The sequence below is a fragment of the Camelus ferus genome, chromosome 24 (assembly GCF_009834535.1).
Source record: "Camelus ferus isolate YT-003-E chromosome 24, BCGSAC_Cfer_1.0, whole genome shotgun sequence".
In the NCBI taxonomy this organism is placed as follows: Eukaryota; Metazoa; Chordata; class Mammalia; order Artiodactyla; family Camelidae; genus Camelus; species Camelus ferus.
In genome coordinates, this window is record NC_045719.1 from 2,411,362 (window position 1) to 2,436,053 (window position 24,692).

General features: G+C 37.6%; 1 protein-coding gene across 1 annotated transcript; it reads right to left on the minus strand.

Moving 5' to 3' along the window:
* Nucleotides 1–22,353, minus strand: NDUFV2 (NADH:ubiquinone oxidoreductase core subunit V2). The gene is made up of 8 exons (XM_032467456.1): nt 22,189–22,353; nt 14,927–14,992; nt 13,442–13,504; nt 13,239–13,355; nt 9,818–9,986; nt 8,451–8,560; nt 5,194–5,270; nt 1–156 (listed from the first exon to the last, which is right to left on the minus strand). Exons 1-8 carry the CDS (start codon nt 22,240–22,242, stop codon nt 63–65), a joined length of 750 nt encoding a protein of 249 aa, XP_032323347.1. The 5' UTR covers nt 22,243–22,353; the 3' UTR covers nt 1–62.
* Between the last annotated feature and the right edge of the window lie 2,339 nt (nt 22,354–24,692).

A 24,692-nucleotide genomic window follows, 5' to 3' on the forward strand; every position in this document is an offset into this window, starting at 1 on the left:
TTTATGCAGATAGGAGATTCATATTTTATTTCTCCAGTGACATATTTACAGGTGAATATAAATTAAAGGCCTGCTTGCACACCAAAGCCAGGTCCTTTAGGTGGTTCAGTCAGAGAGGTAAGACCTCCAGCTGGCTCACAAGAGAAGCGTCCACTCCTAAAAGGAAAAGTAACATTAAATTGACTATTAATGATTACCATTTATAAATCTTTGCTTAAAAAAATTATACTTGTTATCTCACAACAATCCAGTTAAGTAAACATTTTTCACCCAAGAACTAGCATGGGTTACTTAATCCAAACGTTACAACTGCTGCAAGATTTTTCTTCCTAAAGTTAAACATGGAAACAGACATAAAAATATGAAATATGAAAAATAGAAAAATAACAGTAATACTAGTCCCCCCATATTAAACAGCGTACATACATCACTAGCTCATTACATCTTTACAACAGCACCGTGAGACAAGTGATAACTGACCACAATATTTCACAGATGCAGAACCAAGGCTTGGGAGAGTCAGCGTGTGCCCAACATCAGGGCGAAGAACCACAGCAGAATGCCCAACCCCAGGGGGCACGTTTTTAAATCATGTTTTAATAAACTAGAGCACTACATTTATTCTTTTTATATTTGAATTTTATCTTGACTGAGATCCACTGTCACAGGGACACACACTTATACATTGTATTTGGAAACAGAAACTGGATTCCTTGAGAAACTGGAAGCTGTCCCTTATAAGTAGTGAAGACTATATATGTTTTTAAAGGCTAAATTATTAGTATTAATTTTTCAAAAACAGGTTCTAGACCAGGGTGGCTACCACAGCCACAAAGAAAACATGAACAGGTCTCCGTGTCGTTCTGTGAAGAGAGGCAGTGCAGAGGTGGACAAACCTGTCTGTCTTTTTTTCACTCCCACACATACTTTCCCAGGTCATCGTTCAAGTTCAGCCTCTGCCCTGTCTGACCTCTGCTGCTGGAGCCCAACTCGGCACCTACTCCTGTTTCACCCTCTTATTCCCTGGCTTTGTTCATTTACCTGGTTCCTGCCGCAGATTTTAGCTGAAGAATTTGTTCAATTAAATCTCTTTACTCCTTCTGGCTTTGCCTCTCACATTCTGTCATCAATCTTTATAAGTCTATTTTTAGAGCCCTAGGAAATCATTTGTTGAGGGGACAGGAAAATGATACCACAAAATCATCTATAAGATCTTTCAAACTATTGCATTACATAATGTAAGAAACTAAGTAGTGTATTACCACAAAGAATACCTACAAAGTCAGAAATTAACATATTTGCATTACAAATTCACTATGAAAAACAGATCAAAAAAAGCAGTCACCACGTATTGTCAGAGCCTAAAATTAAAGTTGTAAGGTAAGTGGCAAAATAATATTTAAGTTTAAAAAAAAAACAACCAGTATTTGGCTTTGTAAATTTTTTTAAATGTTAAGTGGTAAGAGGTACACCTGCTGCTCTCTGACTGCTGATAAAATAATACAATTAATCACTTTCGGAGGACTTTTCTTCTCCTTTACTAGATTCCCCTCTTGTGCATTAAGCTCAGCTACCATCTTTACCAACACAAAGGACCAATTTTAGGAAGATTTAAAAAACTTAAGTTTCTGGAACAATAAAAAGAATTAATCACATATACTACGTGAGCTTGCCACAAGAATATGGAATTTTATATAGGAAAGTCATTTGAAGAATAATCTGGTCCAGTTTCCTAAAGTTTGTTCCATGAAATTACAGTGTCTAACATACTTTAGGGGAAAAAGTGGGGTTCCAGTCCTCTGTTATGCCTGTCTGCAAACTTTCTCCAGCCCCCACCATTCACAAAATGCACGTTAAAATACTACAAAGGCTGTAAAATCCTGCAGTAAAGCCTACAAATTTAATTTAATCTACTATATAGAGATAGCAATCTTTACTAATTTTGGCCAGTGTATACCTGATAGAGGTACTCAAAAATCAGTTACTGTTGAACCAGTTTAATTTCTCTCATCACTCAAAGACTCAAAACTAGCACCTCTGTCAATATTTAAGCACAGAGCTTTACTATAAAAATACTAATGAAAAGAACTAACCAGCTTTGGTTAATTTAAAGAATAACTAAAACTGTGTTTTGGTTATTACTGTAATCAAAATCTCTCTCACTATCCAAGAAATTAACTTGGGGAAGAAGAGGGAAAGTTCTTGATTTCCTACGCTGGGGAGAAAGTCTAGAACTACCATGTGCAAATACAGTCTTTACATGACACCACTGATGGATGCTCCGCAATTACTGAAAACCAAGTAGAATAAGAGGAGCTAAGTAGGAAATAAAAATAGGTTGAGAGACCAATAATTCAAAAGTCTTTGGCTTAAGTCTAGAACACTGTTAAAAAATCTTACTGAAGAACTATTTACAATTACTGATAAGCAGCATGCCTATTATTATTAGATGTTGAAAATGCTTAACTGTGCTTAGTTCCTGTTTATTAATGTTAAAATACAATGATGTTATAGTATCTCCCAGATTAAAAACAACAACAAACTCTAATTTCACCCCTGATAATCTCATCCAGATTCGTGGCTTTAAATACCGCCTAAGATAACTGATGAATCCCCAATTCAGATTGCTAGCCCTAATCTACTGGCTAAGTCCCAGTCTCCTACCTACCTCTCAGCACACTATCACGGATGTCTAAGTAGCACCTCAAGCTTCGCACGTCCAAAACAAAGTGACTTATTCCCCAAACCTGCTCTACCCCAAATCCCCATTTTTAAGGAATCACTGAGGTGCTCAGATCAAAAAGCTAGAAATCACTCATAATTCCTCTGTCCCACAACATCCACTAAATTTTAAGCTATTCTTTACACAGCAAGTAGGACAATAATATCAGCAAAATCATCCCCTACTGAAAACACTCCAAACAGCTTTCTGTTCTTAGGACTCAACCCAAATTACTAGGCCCCTAACTCTCTGATTCCTTCCACCAGTTTCTTCCTTGATCACCTTACTGCAACCATACTATCATCTTACTTTTTCTCCAGGATCTTAACTCACCCTCTCCTCCCCCTCTTGAACACTGTTCCTCCAGATCTGTACATGGTTCCTTTGGGCGTATCATTCAGGTCACTTTAAGTCACCACCTCAGAAAGACTTCTCCTGACTTAATTACCTCCAGTCATTCTCTATGTTTATGTTTTCTTCATAGTATTTACTACTCAGATATTACATTAGTTGTCTATCTCTATCAGTAGACTATAAAATATATGACGACTTTACCTTGTTCATAATTTGCAGGCATAACCTAAAATAGTGCCAAGTACAAAGCACACGTCCAGAAATGTTTCTGAAATAAATGAATGCTGAGGGAATGCAACAGACAAAGCAACTATCTGTCTATTTGTGTGGCAAGAGATATGCTGAATTACTGTTGTCACTGATACATCACAAAGTTCAGAAGGGAAAGAGGAGGTTCTAGATAGCAAAAGTATGACTACAGAATTATAAACGGCACCTAATCAGAAGAAATGAAGACTTTTAAAGAAACCAAGTGGATTTCGCAAGGAAATTTGCATCTAAGATATGAAAACAAGCCCCCAAAGTTGAAAGAAGTTAAGGGTTTAAGAACAAACACAAGAGTGACATGAACTTATTCAAAAACATTTAAGGCCTAAAAACAACTTGAAGTTGGTAGAAAATATTATGAACATTTTCTTTTTCGGGAGTGGGGTGGAGAGAAGCTACAACTGAAGCAAGAATAAGTAAGGGATAGATACTGTAATATTAAATGACGAAAGGCTTCACTTCAATAGCCTCCATAAAGGAGAATGATCTTCACAATGGAAATGTTTTACTCCTAAAAATGTTTTAAGGGTAGCCCAATAAAGTGAGAAACTAGGAAGAGAATGCCAAACCTCTTTAAGCAAATTCAATTCAAGTGCTGAAAGAAGTACATGTTTCTTAGAAAAGAAATTAATAGTCAGTAGGGTCCAGCTTGCCTTTTACTAAACTTACGTCATCCTGGACTGACCTCTCTTTCTGATCAGGAAGAGTTATTCGTTGGCCAGAGCAATGAGCGAGTACTTCTAGAATGCAGACTACAGAACCATGCATACCCTCTTGACCCAGCAATCCAGCCTCAGGGAATTGTTGTTCATAACAGAAAGCAGGAAAACATATTTTAAAACGGGAATAAACAGCCTGTTATGGTTCTCTCAATACACTGGAATACTATATGGCCTTTAAAACTTACAAATATGTTGAGAAGGAAAATTTTATATGACATAAGCAGGAAAAAACACTAAGGGATTAAAACTGTATAAAACCATGCAAATATTTGCTAGTATTAAGAATTTTAAGTAATGTGAACACTTAGATAAGGAATGGGAGGGATCGTTTAGCAGTAAAAGTTCAGGTTCATAATTGAAAGAAAAGTAATTAGTTTAACACAACTGCAGGATGGAGCCGCCTGGATAAACAGTGTTCAAGTTGAAAAAGATCTAGGCATTCTAAATGACTATAAGTACAATTTAATGGTGTAATGCATGTGAAGTGAGAATCAATGTAATTAGGCTGCATTACAAGCATGATGTCTGGAAAAAGAAGACAGTCCCACAATGCTCTGCACTGCTCAGTACGGATCTCATATATGATGATTAGTTTAAACACCACATTAAGAAAGCCATTAGCCAACCAGAAGACTTATAAAGGAAGGAGACCAAAACTGTGTCACATAAGGAAAAACAATGAAGCAACTGTGGATATTAAATCTGAGAAAAAGAAGAGGGGAAGATGAGACAGCTATTTCATGTAATAAAGAGCATTTGGAAGAGGTATAAAAATTATCTTCTGTTTGTTCAAAGCATAGAACCTTTGGGCCTTTAGGTGGAAATTAGAAGGAAGACAGATTTTGGGTCAAGCTTCTGGCAGTATGAACTTTTAAACAATGGAACAGATTTCTATTGTAGTAAATTTCCCTTCTCTATAAATACTCATGTACATAGCAGATGATTATCTAATAGGGTTTGGGAGGGGGAAAAAAATCCTTACTTTAGATGACAAATTGGTTTAGGTATTACTCAAGGCTCCTGAAAACATCTGCAAACTTAGGGTATAAAAATTTTTTAATTAAGTTTACATGAAAGACTAATTTAGGTTAAGTCATTAAAATTTATTAAAAAGAAATAAAAGGATACCTTGGCCCAGGTTTTGGGATTTTGCCAGCCTTGAGTTCATCAATAATTTCTTCAATATCCTTTGGTGTCAGATCCTCCTACCAGAGAAAAGTACAATAGTCACATTAAAACTACATCCTACTATTGAAATCAGTGTAAATCCCTAGTATCAGTTTATTGTCTGTCTCAGCTCACAAGTTAGTTACCAAGGAAGCAGCAACTGAGTCACCCCCATATATGGTATATACTGCTAACTGCAGTGTGCCGTAGGAGCTGCAGCTGAAGAGGCAATACAGAGCAGTGCTTTGACGGGAAAGAGCGCTGCATTTGAGTTCAAGTTCCAACACTTACTAACTAGTAATCCTAGAAGTTACTCAGCTTCCCCAAGTTTGTTTCTTCATTGGTAAACCTACTTCAGAGTGTTTGGAGGATTAAAAGAGAAAATACATAAAAAAGAACAGTGCCATGCACATGCTCAACAAATCCTATGTCCTTGAAGAAACAGTGAGGGTCAAACAGTAATTAGCAGCAGCAGTCACAGAACTTAAACACAGATGCCGAATTATCTATCCCTAGGCTAAACATCTAATACCCCAGTGATACCCTCTTTCTTTCCCAGGTGAAATTCACCCTGTTTCAAACTTCACTTAATTTTCAAACGGAAAAGGAAAAAAAAATCTTTTTTGACACATTTCTTTTAGTGATCTTGACCCTACAATCCCCATTTCAACCAGGGAAGCTCTGTATTTGGTAAACTGCTCACCTGTGTAAAATTCTTACCTCAAGCTAGTGTTCTGTTATTTAAAATAATACAATTAAAACACATTTGTGCACCGAGCTGCACCCTAGGTTTAATCAAAAGATAGACAAAACAGAATAGGGCAAGATTAAAGTAAGAGAAAACAATGCCTAAATTACATTATATCCCCTCTCCCCCTCCAAAACAGTTAAGTCCTTAAGAAAATGTTTCTAGGACCCTGGTACCATGCTAGAGGAATCGTGATTCAATACGGTATCTCCAGTCCCTAGCCACACAGGCTTTAATGTTTGTTTAATAATTAAACATTTATAAAAATAAGCTGCTTCAAACTGCTTAGGGTTCAACAGACATTCAGAATCTCAAAACTGGAATCTTCAAACTCATCTAATGATTTTATCCCCCAACTCTTTTGTTACGAAAATTTGAAAACTATGCATGAATAACCGTATTCTTTGCCATATTTCAATTATGTATACAGATGTCTCTTGGGTTGTTTTTTTTTTTTTTTTTTTTTGCCGTATCATTTAAAAGCAAGTTGCAGACATTATGACACTTCACCCCAATACTGCAGCAGGCATCTCCGAAGAACAAGAACATTTTCTTAAATAACACAATGCCATTACCACACCCAATTAACTAAACAATAATACTTCCTTCATAAGATCAAATGTCAAGTCCATATTCAAATCTACTCAACCATCCTCAAAATGTGTTTGATATTTTTTCCTAATCAGGATCCAGTCAACATTTATGCGACTACTTCATTTTATTCACTGGTCAACTGAGATTCGCAAAAGTTAACTGCCTTGCCAGAGACCATACCACTGCTAACTAAAAGAATCTCTTGCATAAATCCATAGGCTACTATACTTAAACTTACAATGCTGAATACAAAGCCCTGACTGTCTAATTCCTGCTTAAATCAAGAGCCTCATGATTATGAGTAAAATGCAGAAAAGCGGGAAAAGAGAAGATTGTTGCCATATTTTTAAAGGACCTTTTTTAAAAGCATGAGAAATAGAGAAGGTAAGAAATTTCAATTACTGATCATTAAAATGAAGAAAATCACTATAGTTAATGAAAAATCCTAGAAATCTAAAAGGCCAAAGAAATAAAATTTCATCTTCATTTAAAAAAAATTGTAGATTTCCATTTTAGGCATTATGGCAGGCTAGCTATCCTGACTAAATGTCCTGCTGTAGCGACTAAAAATGGTAAGATAAAAAACAAAAACTTAAAAATTTTATCACCATCAAGACATTGACAAGAATAAAATACCCAGAGGCCAAAAACGCAAAGAAAACCCAGGGAGACAAGTGGAACGACCAAAACAAATTTGGCTTCAAGGTTTCATAGCCTAGAGGGGAAAGGGACAATGCCCAGGCCACAGGAGATCATCCAAACCACGTGAAGTTAAGACCCCAAAAAGCTATACCCTCAATATAATGGTAAACTAGAAATTAAGACTCTCTCTCAAAAAAAAAAACCCTGCTATTCCAGAACCTTACACACTGAGGGAAGAGAGGAGGGTGTAGGTAAAGGAGCTTTTCTAGGGGCTAGTAATATTTCCAGGAGCAAGAGAGAAGCAAAGTGAATCCCTTCTTGAAGGATCCACCTTCAGTGCAGGCCTAAAAGACTTTCCAAAAACAGATTTCCAAGAACTGTGAGCTAACAAGATATTATGAATCAAAACCATGATATTAGGGTAGCAAGCAATTTAAAAAGATAACTAGGAAACTCCACACACTTAGATATTAAGAACGCTTTCAAAAAACAGGTCAAAGAAGAAATCAAAACAGAAATTTAAAAATATTTAGAACTAAATGACAAAAATATGACATATCAAAACTTGTGAGATCCAGCTAAACCAATTCTTAGAGGTATGATATCATCTTTACAAAATTTTTGAAACAGGCAATATAGTATTTTGTATTAGTATGCCTGGATACATAGATTGTAAAAGTTTAAAAAACATAGGAAGTATACACACTAAACTTATGATAGTGGTTATCTCTGGGAAGGAAAGGAAAGGAAAGGAATGGGATTTTAGATGGATGTAGAGATGGTATACCCACATCTATACCTTATTTTTACATATAATAATAATGATAAAAATAATACCTGAAATAAGTGTGACAAAATGCTATTACATATTAAGTCTTAGTGGTTACTTTTTGTACTTATATGTAAATTATTAAATTTTTCATTATTTAAAAGGTTTAAAAATATGTCATTATGCCCTGGAGAAAAGTGCAAAAATACTTAAAGATAATGATTTTTTAAAAAACCTGCTGGTAGGTAACAGTGTGGAAGCTAAAACTGACATATTTTTATGTAAAGTTTTTCTATTATGATTTTTAATAAACTTTGGAAACCAGAAAAAACCTTCTAGATATTTAAGCCAACAGTTTCTTCTAAATAATTCAGAAACCAACATCCAGAGGACAGGAAACCAAATAGTTAAAATATTTTACATATGACATCATACAACTTTAATTTGTAGAAGTGAAATACTCACATAGTAGTTGTCATTTATTTGAACCATTGGTGCATTTACACAGGCCCCTAAACATTCCACCTCTATAAGAGTGAAGAGTTTGTCAGGTGTAGTCTCCCCAACCTTTATCCCTAAGAATATAAATAATCACTGTAAGGCCCAGATTGTATTTTAATAGCAATACAGTTTAAGAAGAAAAAAAAATCCCCAACATACTACAGAGATACATAAAATGTATTTAAGGCATTAAATTTCTTAAATTAAACAAAACTCTGTATAATTATCATAGGACATTCAAAGATTTCTTAAGTGGTTTCCTTAAAAACAATCAAATTTCAGGGGACTCACTGCCGTTTACTGATACACAGCAGCGCGTGAGACGATTATCTTCATTCTGATTGTGAAAAGCAACCTACTGAAATCAGTCATACTATCAGATTGGCAAAGACTTTGAAAACTGCTAATATCAAAGGTCATTAAGAATGTGAGGGAAATGCATACTCCCGTATCTTTAGGAAAAGTATTTTGACAAAATACAGTAAAGTCTGACCCAGCAATTCTACTTCTTGTAAACAACCTTAGTATACAACTGGACCCGTGTGCAAAGATAGGTATACGTGAAAGTAACTGCAGAATAACTTAACAACAGAAAAATTGAGGCAATACTAAATTCAAACCTAAAACTAATATACTCAACTATTACCAGAATTTGTACCTTTTAGGGGGCATTTTTAATTTAAGTTTGTTTTATTTAAGTTTAATGTTAATCTGTGCTGTGTTTCAGGAAGAACAATACAGATTTGGGGGATGGGACTTTGAGCAGACTTCAGCTTTCTGTTTTATGTATTTCTATACTGCCCAACTATTTTTACAACATGCAAGTACTTTATATTCAGAGACAACAAAATTAAGACACTTCCTTTTACTTCATTTGATATTGTAGAGTGATAAATGCAGCAAAGGCAGTTTCATATAGAAAAACGCCTTATTCCACATTTCCTTCCTCAAGCATTCCTGCTATTCTTATATCTTATTTCTCCTAAGTCTTGTTTGGAAGAAGACAAGGACAATACGGTCACTTCTTTATGTGCCACATGCTACCATACAATGAGTGAAACTTAATTGTATAAACAATGAAAGCTTTAAAACTTCTAGAAGCTTCTCAGACATACTCAATGATTAGAAAAGGTGAAAACTCAGCTTAGAAACTTAAGAACCAAAGAAAAACTAAAAATAAGAAGAAATAATGGTGGGTAAACACAGTAAGGCAAAAATTTACCTGTGAAATACAGATCCAGAATGATGGTAAAACTTGGAAAATGTACACAGAAATAAGCCAAATCTAGAAAGTCACTTCTATTTTTCATAAAAGTTATAATGTCTCATACCAAGCTTTTTCTGAATGGCCTCCAGTATGCTGTCAGAGTTTCGAAGCATGCAAGGCGTGGTAGTGCAGACTTGAATGTGATACTTTCCCACTGGCTTCCGATTATACATTGTATAAAAAGTTGCTACTTCATAGACTCTCATTGGAGGTACTCGTAAAATTTCTGCAACCTAAAATATTAGGAAATTTTAAAATACTATGATTACAATGTTTATTAATTGAGCTTTATGTATATTGTAAAAAGCCTAATTTCAACACTGCTTCAATTTGGTAAAAACTAGAAAAGTTCTGCAAAAGCAGAAACTATATCTGTATTTGATATTTGCAAGGTATAAATCCTTCAACGCTTTTTGTTTTGTTTTTGTTTCTTTTCCAGATTTTGTTTTTTAAAGGTGATATATTTCATATGGACACTCCCATATTTCCTAATCTGTCTCTTGCCCAGATTCCTCCTTGCCACTAAGCAGCATCTCCCAATTCCATCTCCTATAGGAAAAGTTTTCCCACTTCAACCCTTTCTCCATTTGCAATGTAATAAACAATTTGATATGCTTGAACCTGATCTACAATTGTGTTCTTATCTGTACAATCCTCACAGGCTCTGGAGTGGAAGACGAATTCTACTGCAGGAGTGAAAGTGAAATGAAACTGTTCTGAATTAAGGGAATTGGAGATTTCCTTACTAGAGAAATAAGCACACATCACTAAATGAAGTACTAATTATAATAGATAGATGTAACATAAAATGTATCATCCTTTAACTTTTACACCTAAATCACACACAGCCTAGAAGCTCATGGTTATAGCACTTTCTTCTCCTCTTTCTACCCCACTCGTCGTTTCTGCAAAAGGATCTTCTTTTTCTCTAGTAAACATTTGTCTTTCACTATTAAGAATTTCTACTTTGATCATTTCAACTCATATTTTGTAATTTAAAATTTCTAAATGGCAAAAAATGGCAATATTAAACAACTATACCTTTTTAAGCTTTTATCAATTTTTTTCAAAAAGTCCCTGATGTTACTGGTGACGTACAGTGCACGCAGATAATACGGCGACACAACGAGGGTTGAGAATCAAAGCTCACCTATGAGCCTGTACTGGTTTATACACCTACGTGCTTACACCCCCACACACACACCCCCACACACAGCTCTCCAGAACAATCCAAAAGACTACTTCTATTTCCTATCACAATGCTCTTTACAAAAGCTGGATCTTAGACTAGTACTTCCCAACCCTTCATGTCAAGTTATTTACAGAAAATATTTGTTTTGACATATTGAAATTCAGGACCAAGGAAAATTCTATCTGAGTACAATTTTCTTGGTCAGGGCAAGTCTGTTAAAGAAAGCGAGGTTTTTTAGTTGTTTGCTCAGACTGGTCCACACACTGTCTATCATGACTATAATCCAGGCTACCATCTTTTAGGTGATCTAATATCATTAACCTATCAGGTTTTAAGATTTGTTATTTGGCATTCTTAAAAATTATACACATATCCAGGTTTTGACATAAAAAAATAACTCACTGAATGGCATTTCCAATGAGAAATATATTAAACCTTCTCATATCAAGATTTCTAAAGGAAATGTATTCTCAAAAGACATCTAATCATGGCTGACTTGTGAAAGATAAAGTAAATGTGATGAATTTAATTTGGTGATATAAACCAGGCTTATACTTCGGAATCTGGGGAGCTCTCTCAAAATACACGCTGGGGCCCTACCACTGGAATAGCTGTAAGAGCCAGATGTCTAACTTGAAAAAGCTCCCCCAGGATGCTGCTGCATACCTCCCTACGCCTTAGTGATGGTTAAAGAAATGATGCATGAGCTTCTGGATTTTGCTTTTGTTGTTAAGGTTGGGCTTTTCTTTAAGGGGTGAGAGAGGTCGGAGCAAAGAAACAGTAACATTAGAAGTTTCAAATGTAAAGTGAAAAGACTCTTGGTTCTATTCTCTATAAGCTATTTCCTGCCTCTCACACACACACGTAATTCTAGACAGAACAGGACAGTATTTTTGAAATGTTCTCACGTTAGTTTCTTCATTTATTTTATTTTGCTCTACTAAGCTTTCCACTCAGCAAGACTTTCAACAAGCTTGCCATTATTAAAAACATAAATTTTTGCAAAAACAGTATCTATGATTAGAAACATAATCTAAATCATTATTTAGAAAGTTGGCTATTATAAAAACAATGTAATTTAGAAAACTCCCAATCACATACATGTGATTAATTGAAAACAAAGAAAGCACCTATGTTTACTAAGTATTGTAGTAACTACACTTGCTTTATACCATTTTCCATAATCAAAAAAACACTATGGGTCCACAACGGTGTTAGAGTCCTATACAAAGCAAGTAAGAGGTCAACGAGCTGTACCTCAAATCTGCATCTGGGATTCCATTAGATAAACTGAGGACACTCCTATACTCCAAGAAAGATAATAATGGTCTAACATAACAGACTAAATAAAATTTAGAAAATGAAAAGGAACAAAAAGTATAGCAGAATCTCTGCAACAGTCAAGTAAAAAATGCACAGAATTGGAATGACTTAGTCTCAGCTCTGCCACTTAGAAATTACAACATAGTAACTGCAAGAGCTCTTCTAGTTCAAGATCTTCACAGCAGACGGGGAGTCAGTCCAGAGAAAAACCAGCTCTCTTACTTCAAAACCAAATATACTTCCCATTATATCACACTGGCTTATTACTTGTGTGATTCTCCAAAGAATCAAGTAACAAAAGGTTCTGTACACTACTTTGTAAATAATACACTATAACATGTAACACCATACACAACTGTAATTATAGTAATAGGATATGAATAAACTTGAAATTTGGATCACTGCTGAAAAACACTATTAAAAAAATGAATCCTAAAATATGCATGAATATACTAACTTTATTTAAATGCATCACCCATGAGATTTCTGTAGGTTGTTGACTGCAAGGTGCCATAATCAAGTGTTGTAGATATCATGTATTATATAGATTTTTGTTAAAGACTGTAGCCAAAATATTTAAAAGACTCACGTTAGCTGTGAGCAGATCCTTTTCTCTAATTTTAGTTTAAACAGTACATTCATTTTCAGGGTATATTTACAGCAAATTATACATATTTGGAATATTTTATCTTACTATTATGGCCATTTCTCTCAAAGACTGAAAAAAAAGAAAACCTCTTCCACTGTAACGCCTTTACTATTTCCTGCAAGGATAAAAGCTCTACCCTCCTCTTCTCTGCATTATTACGGGAACCAACAAAACATAAGCGTAATTGAGGCCTGAAACATATAAATGATTCAAGGGCTTCACACTCCTAGATTATGACATTAAGGACTGTCAGAGGAACTTCTACATAAGGGAGTTACCATACACAATCTCTCTTTTCAAACTACCGCAAAAATGAAGTACCTTGTTCATGGCAGAGATGGGCAGCCATCCATTCTGTCTTTGGGCTAAATCCAGGACTGGAAGCACAGCTGCTGCTTTATGCCCTTCTGGATAGCTTTTCACAATTGCCTCTATCCTCTGTATCAAAGAAAAAGCACCTGCTTTTATATATCTGGAAGACACTAAGTATTTTGTAATTAATTATAATGTTAATTTAGTCATACCTTATAGTTTTCTGGTGTGAAATCAAATGGAGTATCTGGGTTATTCTCAGGCGTATCTCTGTGCTTTATAAAGGGAAAAAAATGTTTTCCAAAGTTACCAAAGTCCCCACAAAAGTGTGGAAAACTGTACTTTACTGTACCACTACCAGTTGTTTAACTTCTTCACTTTAATCCAACATGATCTGTATCAACCTACCCCTCCATCAAAACGAATAGCTAAACTCATTATTAAATAAATACACATTTGATCAGCATGATTACCAAAATGTTAGCAGAACTAAAAAATTTAGAAAAGTTTTTGAAATCACCCTTTATAGGTTATAAGAAGTAATTTTAGGATCAAAAAACCAAAAAAGCATTATCCAACTTGATTAGAGAATAGGATCTTCCAATATAATTTAATTACAAAAATTACCAATTATTGGAAGCCTTATGAAACTAAGACATGAAATTTTGAGTGTGAAAATATGTGCATTTCCTAAGGAGTGCATCAGATTGTCAAACAAACTACTACCTTACGAAAGGTACAAAAGCACCATCTCTTCCCTGCACAAAAGAAACTAGCCAACAGCTAGCTTCATTTCTTCTCCAAAAAGAGCATGCCCTCTTCAAATACTGACAAGAAATGGCACGTCAACAGGAAATCAAATGAGTCACACTGAGATTAACACCTACATCAATCAATGTTTTGTATATATGGTAAACACAGAACTGAACCCCTTAATATGTTAAGTCTCAGAGTTCTGCTTTTTCAAGGACATAAAAGAGGAAAGAAAACAGAAACTTTGGGCAATGATCTCAAATAGGTGGCAAATTTCATGTTTTTAGATGAAGATGATAAAATACAAAGCAGAAATCTACTTATTAATAGTATGGCTAATTCATTTATTAAGATTCAGCCTAGGAATTTCATTTTCCAAAACTGTATCACAAACTGAATCATTGTACAAGTCCACTAAATTGCCTTTAAACACTAGATTAAATCCTGAGAAATGTATCTTGTCGCAGAGAAGGGATACGTTATCTTAGCTTTTCTGAATTATGCAACCAAGCTGGGGAATTCGTTGACCTCTACCTGCAGTTAAACCCTGGAAACCAAAACCACAAAGGCCAACTGCCAATATTCACTGTATTACTAAAATCCATTAGTTTCAAACTAGTGCCATTTGGGGATTTCCCCAAGTTCTAGCCTCAGCATCTTCAGTAAGACAACGTGAATGGTTTGTAAGAACCGAGTGTGACCAGAAATCAGGTCAGGGCTGTTATTTCACCAAGGAATAACCTAAATTCTCACTTCCAAAGATACCCTGGTCCCAATTTAAACTTGAGATGTTCAGCTAAAACCTTCTGAAATGCAGTGAATTCAATTAGCTATATTTAAATTACCACAATGGCCAGCAAATACCAAAGACACTGGTGTTTAAGATACGTTGTATTTACCCAAACTTCCAAGTCTTTCCATTCTGAAGAAATCTAATTACTTACCACAAATAAGGCTCCTCCAGCTCCATTTTGCACAGCAGTCTTATGCAAATTTCTTATATGTCTTCCCTAAAATTTTAAGAAAGTTTAAAGTCACACACAAGAGTCAATGGAAGAAGGGTATCCTTTCTACTACATGCTTTTGGCAGGCAATTGCAGAGCTAATGTACCATAAACTTACTGCCTTTCACTTCTGTCTGAAACAAGCTGGTTGCCAGCTCTCGTTTAATGTGGATCTTCATAAACATGTTTTCATTCTATACAAATGAGTCATATACTATGTGCAACTGAATCAACTGTATCTCCCTTTATAATTCTTTACTAAATTAGTTTAGAAACTCCAGCCATAAAAGTACTTTCAGAAAGCTGCTTAAGATGCTATGCAGACTGACCAAACTCAGTTGTTTGGGAAGGAATCCATTTGATTACTCTCTCCAATCGCATTCATTTCTCTTTGCCCTGTAGCTGCTCCCCCATTCCTACCTTCTCTACTACCCTTCCTGAAAAGCAAGTGAACTATTGTTCAGAAACGCTCTGAGTTCTACCAACTACAGACGGGAGAACACTGGATTAAACCAAGCACGGAACTGGCAGAAAGCTAGACTGTTCACAGGCAAACATAGCAGAGAAGGACATAAAAGCGGTAACACAACACAGTCATAGATGTAACTTTTCCCTAGATCCAAATAGCATTTCAGTTGAGGAAATAGGTTTATACAGAACACTTGCTTTCATCAAGAAAAGACCCAGGCACAGAATGGGAAACACAGGTGTAAAATACACGCCAGGATAAGGGGGAGGGGGAATCTGACCAGCTGCGGTGCATCAGGGGCTCCAACTGTGCTGGTTTTGCTTTCTTTCTCAGGCAGCAAGTTATGGATACAGTGTTTATTATATTCTTTTTGCTTTCTTGTGTCTGAGATATATTATAAATTTTCCTTAAAATAAGTGCAACACTTACAAAGGACATAGTTTATGTTCTTATACTTTTATTCAATGTCTCCTAAATTGCCTCAGAGTCAACCTGTGACTAAATACAAGGTCATGACTGTATCCCTAATTTGCCCATCCAGAACATGGACTGGGATAACCAAAAAATTAAAGCCACAATTCCCAAATAACACTATAAGAACAATATCAGCATAAAGTTTTAAAAAATTAACTGAAACTGAAAGTTACAAGTCAGTCCCTGCCACCGCTTTAGCTGAGAAGATACATTTTTTAAATCAAAGAATAATTTTTATTGAGTTAACATTAGTGAGTTGTTACTTAACTAAATTCTGACAGAAAACAAAGGATTTCATAATAAAGTAAGGAAGCATTAACTCAACTGTAGGGAAGTACTCAATCCTTCAAACTTCTGAACCCTAGTATTCTCTGTTTACTTTACTGGCCATTTACCCACTCTCTCATGGCGGGACATTTACCGTTCTCCAGCTGACCCTTCCCCAATCCAAACCATGCTGTCTAATGCAACCAAACTAATCTTAGAAACACTGTCCTTCTGATGGTGGGTGTGATACGAAAAAGGACCAACACCAAATAAGAATGTCGATTTCATCATTCCTAAAAACTGCATTTTTCACATTCTAACATCTCAGAAATTGGAATGTATCACTGATATCTAATATTTCATAAATACCCCATGTGCAGAGACACAACACAGCAAAGTGGTTAAAAGCCCAGCTCTAGAGCTACTTCATTTGCAAAATTGGAATAACAACCCCAGATACCACAAAGGGTTGTTGTAAGGATTAGAAAATTCATGTAGTGTTTAGTGTGCTGCCTGGATAGTAGTAAGAACTACATCAGCTATTACCTACCATCAGCTATTATTATTACAAGTACTATGTGACAGGCACTAAGCTTTTTACATGTTGTTTAGTTTATACAACTTGCATGAAAAGTGGGTATTATTTCCAGAAAATAGATTAAAAAAAAAAAAAACCTCTCAAGGTCACATGTCTAATGTGGGAGAACTCTCATTAGCTCTTACAGCTAATGACTACAAAAGTCATGACATTATTAGCCACTTGAATTAAACTATTTGATGATATCAGAGCTCTAGAAGCAGCTCTGAGAAGAAACCAGAGTATATCTAGGAAAGCAGAGTTTAATGAAGAAAACCAGACAGGGAGACAGGCTAGAAATGAAAAAGCCTGCCGCACACAGAGTTCTTACTTAGAGAGAGGGTGCATGTATGTTCCCTATTTCAAACAAGCTATTTACTGGTGTTTTCTTTTAAACTGTTCTAAAAAACAAAATGGAACAAAACAGTTCCTACAGAAAACCTAAATATATATACATTAGCACAGCATTTCAGCAACTTAATTTCAATGTCTAAAGTCAACCTCTTCAAAATAGTAGAAAAAGGGCTCAATTTGTTTATAAAACAAAAGTAAGCAAAATAGTGATGGTAAACTGATAAGTATTAGCCCTCTTTTTCTTTTCAACTGGCATACACTGTTATTCATAGCAAGTTAGCATGTGGTCATTTTCAAAGCTGCCCTGCTTTTCGATATCTTTAAGAACGTCACCTATCTTACCACACTCATTGTACTTTCAACATCAGGCATTTTCAGCAAAGGAATAAATAAGACATTAAAAGTTTGAATTATAGAGGGAAGGGGAGGGGCAGGACAGGGGTAGGGGATTAAGAGATACAAACGACTATTTACAAAATAAATAAGCTACAAGCATGTATTGTACAGCACAGGGAATACAGCCAATATTTTATAACTTTAAATGGAGTATAGTCTATAAAAAATACTGAATCACCTTGTTGTACTCCTGAAACTAATAAAATATTGTAAATCAACTATACTTCAATTTAAAAAGAAAAGTCTGAATGTAAGTAGTCTTTACCCTAGTTAATGGGCCATTTGAATTCAGTTTCACTTTGGAATAAAAAGGCATTCCAGAACCAATTGGTCTTAGAACTGGAAAAGAACAGCTTAGCTAGGCGTGACCGATTTGAAGGGTAAGCTGAGTTTTCCCCCTTAGACTAGATCTAGGCTTTTCATTAGACTAAAGTCATTTCTCATTAGACTCTGAAAATGTCTACAGTTCAGTGAATTCCAATTGAGTTCAGTGAACTCCAAAAGAAAATTCAAGTAATTTTTTTTTTCACAAACAAGAATATAATCTGATAGTGAAGAATTAATAGTGGGATGCAATTCTAGCTTTCTCCTTTTTCAGAATGTTTCAGAAGGAAGGGAGAAGACTTACAGCAGGCAAATAGTGCCACTGCTTTCTTTGGATTCAAATAACCTTGAGTGGCTTTGGCTTTGTGTTAAGTACTTAACACATTTTTTTCACTGACTCCTCAAAAATCTACAGTTAGTTACTATTATGTATTTCCACTTTGCTTTTAAAGAAACTTAGGCTCAGAAACAGAAATTTGCACTACATTACACAATTTGCAACAGAGATGCATTCTGAGCCCAAGCCTTTTGAATCTAAGTCCTCTGTTTTCTACCAGCCCTTGTCTTTTATCATCATTTACAATACTAATAGCTCAAAAATGACAGAAATTACAATTTTACATTCTATTACCCACTCCCCAAGAATAGGACCTTTCACAGGCTCTACTCTTTTTTTTTTCTTTTTTAAGTTTCTTGAGTTGCTCAAACATTAGAAGTATCTAACTCTGTTCACTTTTCAGTTCTATCAGACATGTGCATTATAAAAGGCCACATCCAGCCAGGGCACCTTAATAAAAGACAAGGAAGCTGTAAAACAAAACTGACAGAATCAGTAATCTAATTAGTAAGAAAGAACTAAGGGCAAGCTATTGAAAAACACTTTTTCTTTATTAGCAACCAACTCAGAAAAGAAATATACCTTTGATACTACCCCAAACATTTAGATTAAATCCACAATAAATGTGTGCAACTGCACAGGGGGTCACAACTCACGCGTGAAATATCTCCTAGTGAAGAAAAAGTGATGTCGGCTCCCTCTGTACTTTCTTCTCACTGTTCACCAATACCTACTAGCTTATTACCTTAGCCTCCTCCACTGCCAGCTCAAGCAAAGGCCACTTGTTCCTACTGTCTAGAGCAAAGGCATGCAGAGGAAACCAAAGGCTCCTCCCAGTCTCTGCCCATGGCACACTCAGAGTAGGTATTTTTACAACTTCAAAAATCCTTGGGAAATAAGATTTTCAATGCATTCAGTTTAATAAAGTAGGTGATGAGTTAATAGTAACTGTGCAATCTATTTCAAGGATAATGATAATAAATAAAAATGCTTATTACCTCTCTGTCAAATACTGTACTACAAACTTAACAAATATTGTAACTCATTTACTCCTCACAACAACCCCCACATAGGTATTATTATCACCCCTTGTTTTACAGGAAACTACGGCTCAAAGGAAGGAAAAAACTTTCCTTAGATCACACAGCTAAATATATGAAAAATCAAACATAGGTTTTCCTGACTTGAGGACATGCCTTAACCACTAAAATTAAGTTTTGTTATACTTTCAAATATACATATGGAGGTTTTACAAATATTCTCCAAAGAAATTTCCATCAATAATTTAATTAAAAGTGTCAATTAGGATTAAAGAAATATAAGAGATTTTACTAACATTATGAAAGAATTAACAAGTAAATTTTGGCCAAATTGGGAGAAATGCCCAATTCCGTGGCTGACCCCAAAACATGTATGCACACTCAAAGCAGCCTAGCTAAATGAACTGAACCAATACTTGAGCTGCTGCCCATAAGGAAGCTGGACTGCAGTGTGAGTTCAATTAAGTTAACTGCCTGCAACAACGTTAACACTCTGGAGAAATTAACAAAATCTAGAGCGTCACTGACATCATTCACAACATCTAGGATATAATCCAAAATTACCCGATATAGCCCCCCAAAAAAAATTAAAAAGGAAAACAACCCATTTTGAAGAAAAAAGACAATCAATGGAGATTACCAGACAATAATTTCAAAGCTACTACAACCAGGCTTAAAGACATAAAGAAAAATAGCTTCAATGAATGAAAAGATAGAAATAAAAACTATAAATAAAAAAAAAATTCTAAAACTGAAAACACAATCCTTGAAAATACCACTCTCAACCCCTTAAAACACTGTATTTAATTACAGTGGCTAGGGAGTGAGGCAGCGATGGGTTGTAAAGTGGGGTCAACCTTACAGAAAGTCATGGCAACCACTGAGGGAAGTAAACCTTTTCTGGGTATCTATTGCTTTGTATTTCACAATTTTTAGGCAATTCTTTGACACTCAATAAGGTATCACTGCACTTTACAGAAAAGAAAAATGAGGTTTAAGGAGATTAAGAAATATGGTTCTAAGTCACACAATTAGTGTCTTCCAGGCACAGCACTAAATTCTGGGTTTTTTTAAGCAACGATGAGCTGAAAACCCTGTGGCTGAAGAAATTGGCAGCTAGCTTAATAAAGCAGAAATTATGACAAAATAAGCAATTTCTTTGAAAATGTAAATAATTTCCTTGAAGATTTCTCCTTCAGGAAAGGAACTTTATTAGGGATACCTCTACTCACATTTTTCCTTATTTTTGCTAAATCATTGTGATTTCCCACTGTTTGTAAAAGGTTAGAAGGGCCTGGTTATAGAAGTTATAGAATATTCCTCACAATGGAATGCTATGCAGCATTTAAAATGACAGTGTAGAAACGTTTACTAAGGAAAGCTGCTCAAAATGTACAATGGGGGAAAAAAAACAGGCTACAAAACAGCAGTGTGAACAATACCACCTGATTTTTACCAAAAAAAATTCTGTAAGGTCTTTTAACTGCAGACATTAAAATGTCAACATTAAGGTCATTTCTAGTTTGATAAAACTATGGGTTTTCTATTTTTTAAACTTACTCTATTTGCTGTTCCTAATGTTTTTCTTATTTCGTCCTTTCCACCTAGAATACCGTCTCCCAAGTTCATCTGACCCCATCCCCAGTCGGTTCATAACTGTTCCCAGGAAAAATCTTACACTACCTCCAAACCAAATCGGATGACCCTATTCATATCTCTAACACTGTACGGTTGAACCTTTGAACACCAGCGGCTAGGGGCATGGACCCTTTGAGTAGTTGAAAATCCGAATATAACTTACAACAGCCGGACCTCCCAATATGAGCTTCCTCCATATCCTCTGTACCAACCACGGATCCTGTAGTATTGTACTTATTTACTGTTGGGAAAAAAACCCCGCCTCTGAGTGAATCCACTCAGCACAAACCCGTTCAAGGGCCAACTGTACTTTCACACTGTTCACTAATTTAATTTTAAGGTCCTATTACGACTATCAACTCCACAAGAACAGGGATCATCTAAATATGTTTCTTAACTGTAATATGGGGAAGTAATAGTACAAGCCTCATAAACTAGATTTAAAATGTTACTACCTACCGCAGTGCTTGGCACTTAGAAAGCAGTCGCAGAATGTTACCTATCATTATTATTATCCACGTTGCTACCTGGAGCCCAGCAGGTAACAGAACCTCATATGTTCATTGGAAGACTAAACTTTGCAAAGCGGAATATCCCCATTTTGCAACTGAGGAAACAGAGAAACATAAAAGCCCTAAGTCACAAAGCTCAAAAAGGTGGTGAAGACAGCATCCAAACTCAGGTCTAACTGCAGAGCCGTGAGCTCACACCGCCTCCCTCGCCCCTGCTGAGAACTGACTCAAGCTTTCTATTTTACCGCTGGGGGAAAGGCTTCTTTCTTTCTGGTAAATGCCCCGTGGGCCCTCCGTCATTTCTGGAATGTGCATTTTTAAGTCAAGGAGGACGAGTGTTTCCACCTGAAAGTCTACGTCCTTGCCTCCAGCGAGGTGAGCTTGGAGCTCAGCGGCCCACGCGGGCTCTGCGTCCTCGGGTGCCGAGCGACACAGCTGTTCGCCGAGCCCCTGGCACACAAGGCAAGTGCGGGCAACGCGGGCACCGGGACGCCGGGGTCGCCCCTCCGCGGCCCAAGGACACGCCCGCGGACTCCCCCGCCGGCCGGACCCACGCTCGGCGCTGCCCCGGGACAGAGCTCGCCCGGCGCCAGCCCTCCGGCCGATGACCGCCCTGAGAGCGCACTCCCGGCCGAGGGGAGGCCTCGCACCCGCACGGCCGACCCTCCCTGAGGAGCGGTCGAAGGCCGCGGTGTCCTTGCCGCCGCCCGCAGGCCAGTCTGGAGCCCCGGGCTCCAGGGTGCCCGCCGCCAGAGGAGGCACAGAGAGAAGGGGAGGGCGGCGGCAGCGCCCGCGCTCATTCGAGCCTCCTTACCCACTGGGCGGTGAGGCCCGCCGCCCGGGCCCGGAGCGCCGCGGAGACGAACATGGCGGGCCGAACTGCGGGCCTTCCGGGGCGCGCCGGGCGACAATCCCGAGCGGCCGGGACGCACGGCGTGCGCGCTCCGGAGCCCAGCCCTCGAGCCCAGGGCGGCGGGGGCGCGCGAGGGCGGGGTGGGCGGAGACTCCCGGAGCGGGGCGGGGCGGGGCGGGGCGGGGCGAGGAGCTGCCCGCGCCCTAGAAGGCCGGGTCCCATGGACGGTGCCTGGGGTCCCCGCCTTGAAGGGCGTTGTCCCGGGAAGCGCCTGGGGCTCTGCCGACCTGGATTTATGAGGGGAGCGTCCCTCCTGGAGAGCCTTATGAGGAGAACCTTATTTAACCACCTCCTTTTTAATTATGGTTGCTTATAAAAAAAATTCCGTTGCAACCCCCTGTAACTCGTATTTAATGAATGGCAGGATTGAAGCTGCAGAAGGCCGCCACCCAGTGAGCTAGGCATCGACGCCAAATCCTAGGTTCCCCATTCTCGGGTTTCCGAGGTGTGTGCCTACATATCTAGGGCGACAGCAGAGTAACGGGGGGGGGGGCACCAGGGAAACGGGGTGGGCCATCGGTGGTGACAGTGGAAGCCTCCTGGTGGGTCTCACTGCTGTCTCCGTACTTCGTACATGTCGGAAGTCCTCCGTAATAAAACTTTCAAAAGAAAAAAGCCACTTCCTTCTTGGTGTTTGGTCATCTTTGGAAATTCCAACAAGTATTTACTCAGTAATAACTGATATGCACAGCGCTGTTTCCAGGCACTCACCGCCTCTTGATTTCTCCCTTCACTGTACCCACACTCTTCCTTTTGCCCATTTTCTTTGCTGTCATAAACTTGTGAATGATTTCTGGAACTTTCACATCAGTACATGGATTTTTTTCTTTAAGTATCCCTCATTAATTTAAAAACCCTAAAATAACCCGTTGCAACTTTTTATGCATCATATTCTACAAATTAGGGAATTCAAGTCACAGAGGGCTCCCAGCCAGTAGCTAGGAATAGACACCAAATGACTTGGTTCCCATTCTTTTGTTTTATCTTTTACATTAGTTTGCTTGCTCCTCCATATCAGCTTCAGGGGAAAAATGTTCTGGGCCTCTATGTCGATTTGAGCTATTTGACTATAAAGTTACCTAAATATAGATACCTGAAACATTATTACATGCATAACACTGTCCTTATAGTTCTTATATCACTGAAACCAAACGTATCACAAATTAAATACATAGAAACCTACAAGTGGATGACACTGACTGATATGGTATGGATTTTTAAAATGTGGTCTGCAGGCTTTTACTGGGTTCTAATAGAGCCCTTTCTGACTTCCCTGCCCAGATTAGTCCTCCTGATACCTTCCCTAAATATGCCTGTGTACATTTTCATTCCCACATTTACCACCAGATTATAACCACCATAGGTGCATAGGAAACCTGCCCTTCCCAGCTTGTTCCATTCAACAACTTTACTGTATCTGGCATATGGAAGGAATTCAATATTTGTTGACAATTAAAATCTTAAACATGGTGCAACTATTTGGCCTTTCTGCAAGGGCTGCATGTCTGGTTGGATTTATGCTCACACACATGTGTGTCGGTGAGAGTGCTTTTCCATACAAGTAACGGGAGAGCTAACTAAAGTAGCTTAAACAGTATTGGGTTCATGATCTCACAAAAAAAGAATTGCAGAAGTAGGGCAGTTCCAAGATGAGATAATTCGGTGACTCAAAGATGTCCTGAAAAACTTGAATGCCTTCCGTCTCGACACCACCGCTCTCTCCGCTGGGACTCCTGTTATGGTCACAAGGTGGCTGCAGCAGTTCCAAGGATCAGATGCAGACAACAGCATTCTGAGGGAGAAAAGGGTCTCACCTCTCCAGAAAGGGTCCCAGATGTTCCTCTGGCAGACTTGTCTCAGTGGCATTCCTAACTAATGTGGTAGTTAAGGAAACAGGCTCTAGCACCGGACTGCTGGTCCACATCCTGCCTCGACTGCTTTCTCGCTGTGTGATTCTAGGCAAATCAGTCTCTCTGGGCTTCTGGTTAGTCATAGTACCCTTCTAAAAGCTCTACTATGAGAATGAAATGAGTTATGCAGCACCTGTCAAAATGAAATGAAACATGGTAGAGTGCGTGTCTAGCATACATAAGGTCCTGAGTTCGATTCCCAGTACCTCAATTAAAGATAAATAAATAAAAACCTAATTACCTCCCCACAAAAAAATTAAAAAAAAAATTTTTAGTGAAATGAAACGAAACACCTGTGAAATTCTTGAACAGTACCTAGCTTAGAGTAAGTGCCAATAAATGTTAGCTTGGGATCTTCTTTGGGAGAGCAGCGTCTTTGGAGCTGACAGTCCATAAGGAAAGCACATATCTCACCAGTGTCTAACAGGAAGTAAGGGCTTAGCAGGTGTCGTTATTTCTGTTCCCTAGGAGCAAAACCAAAGAGTGCCAAGAGTA

Bases quoted from the DNA above. Each gene is read 5' to 3' on its own strand.
- NDUFV2 (XM_032467456.1), bottom strand. From the start codon at position 22,242: ATGTTCGTCTCCGCGGCGCTCCGGGCCCGGGCGGCGGGCCTCACCGCC. The intron at 14,993-22,188 runs GTAAGGAGGCTC...TTAAAATTTTAG, and splicing joins CGGGCCTCACCGCCCAGTGG to GGAAGACATATAAGAAATTT. The intron at 8,561-9,817 runs GTATGAGACATT...TTATATTCTTAG, and splicing joins GGCCATTCAGAAAAAGCTTG to GGATAAAGGTTGGGGAGACT.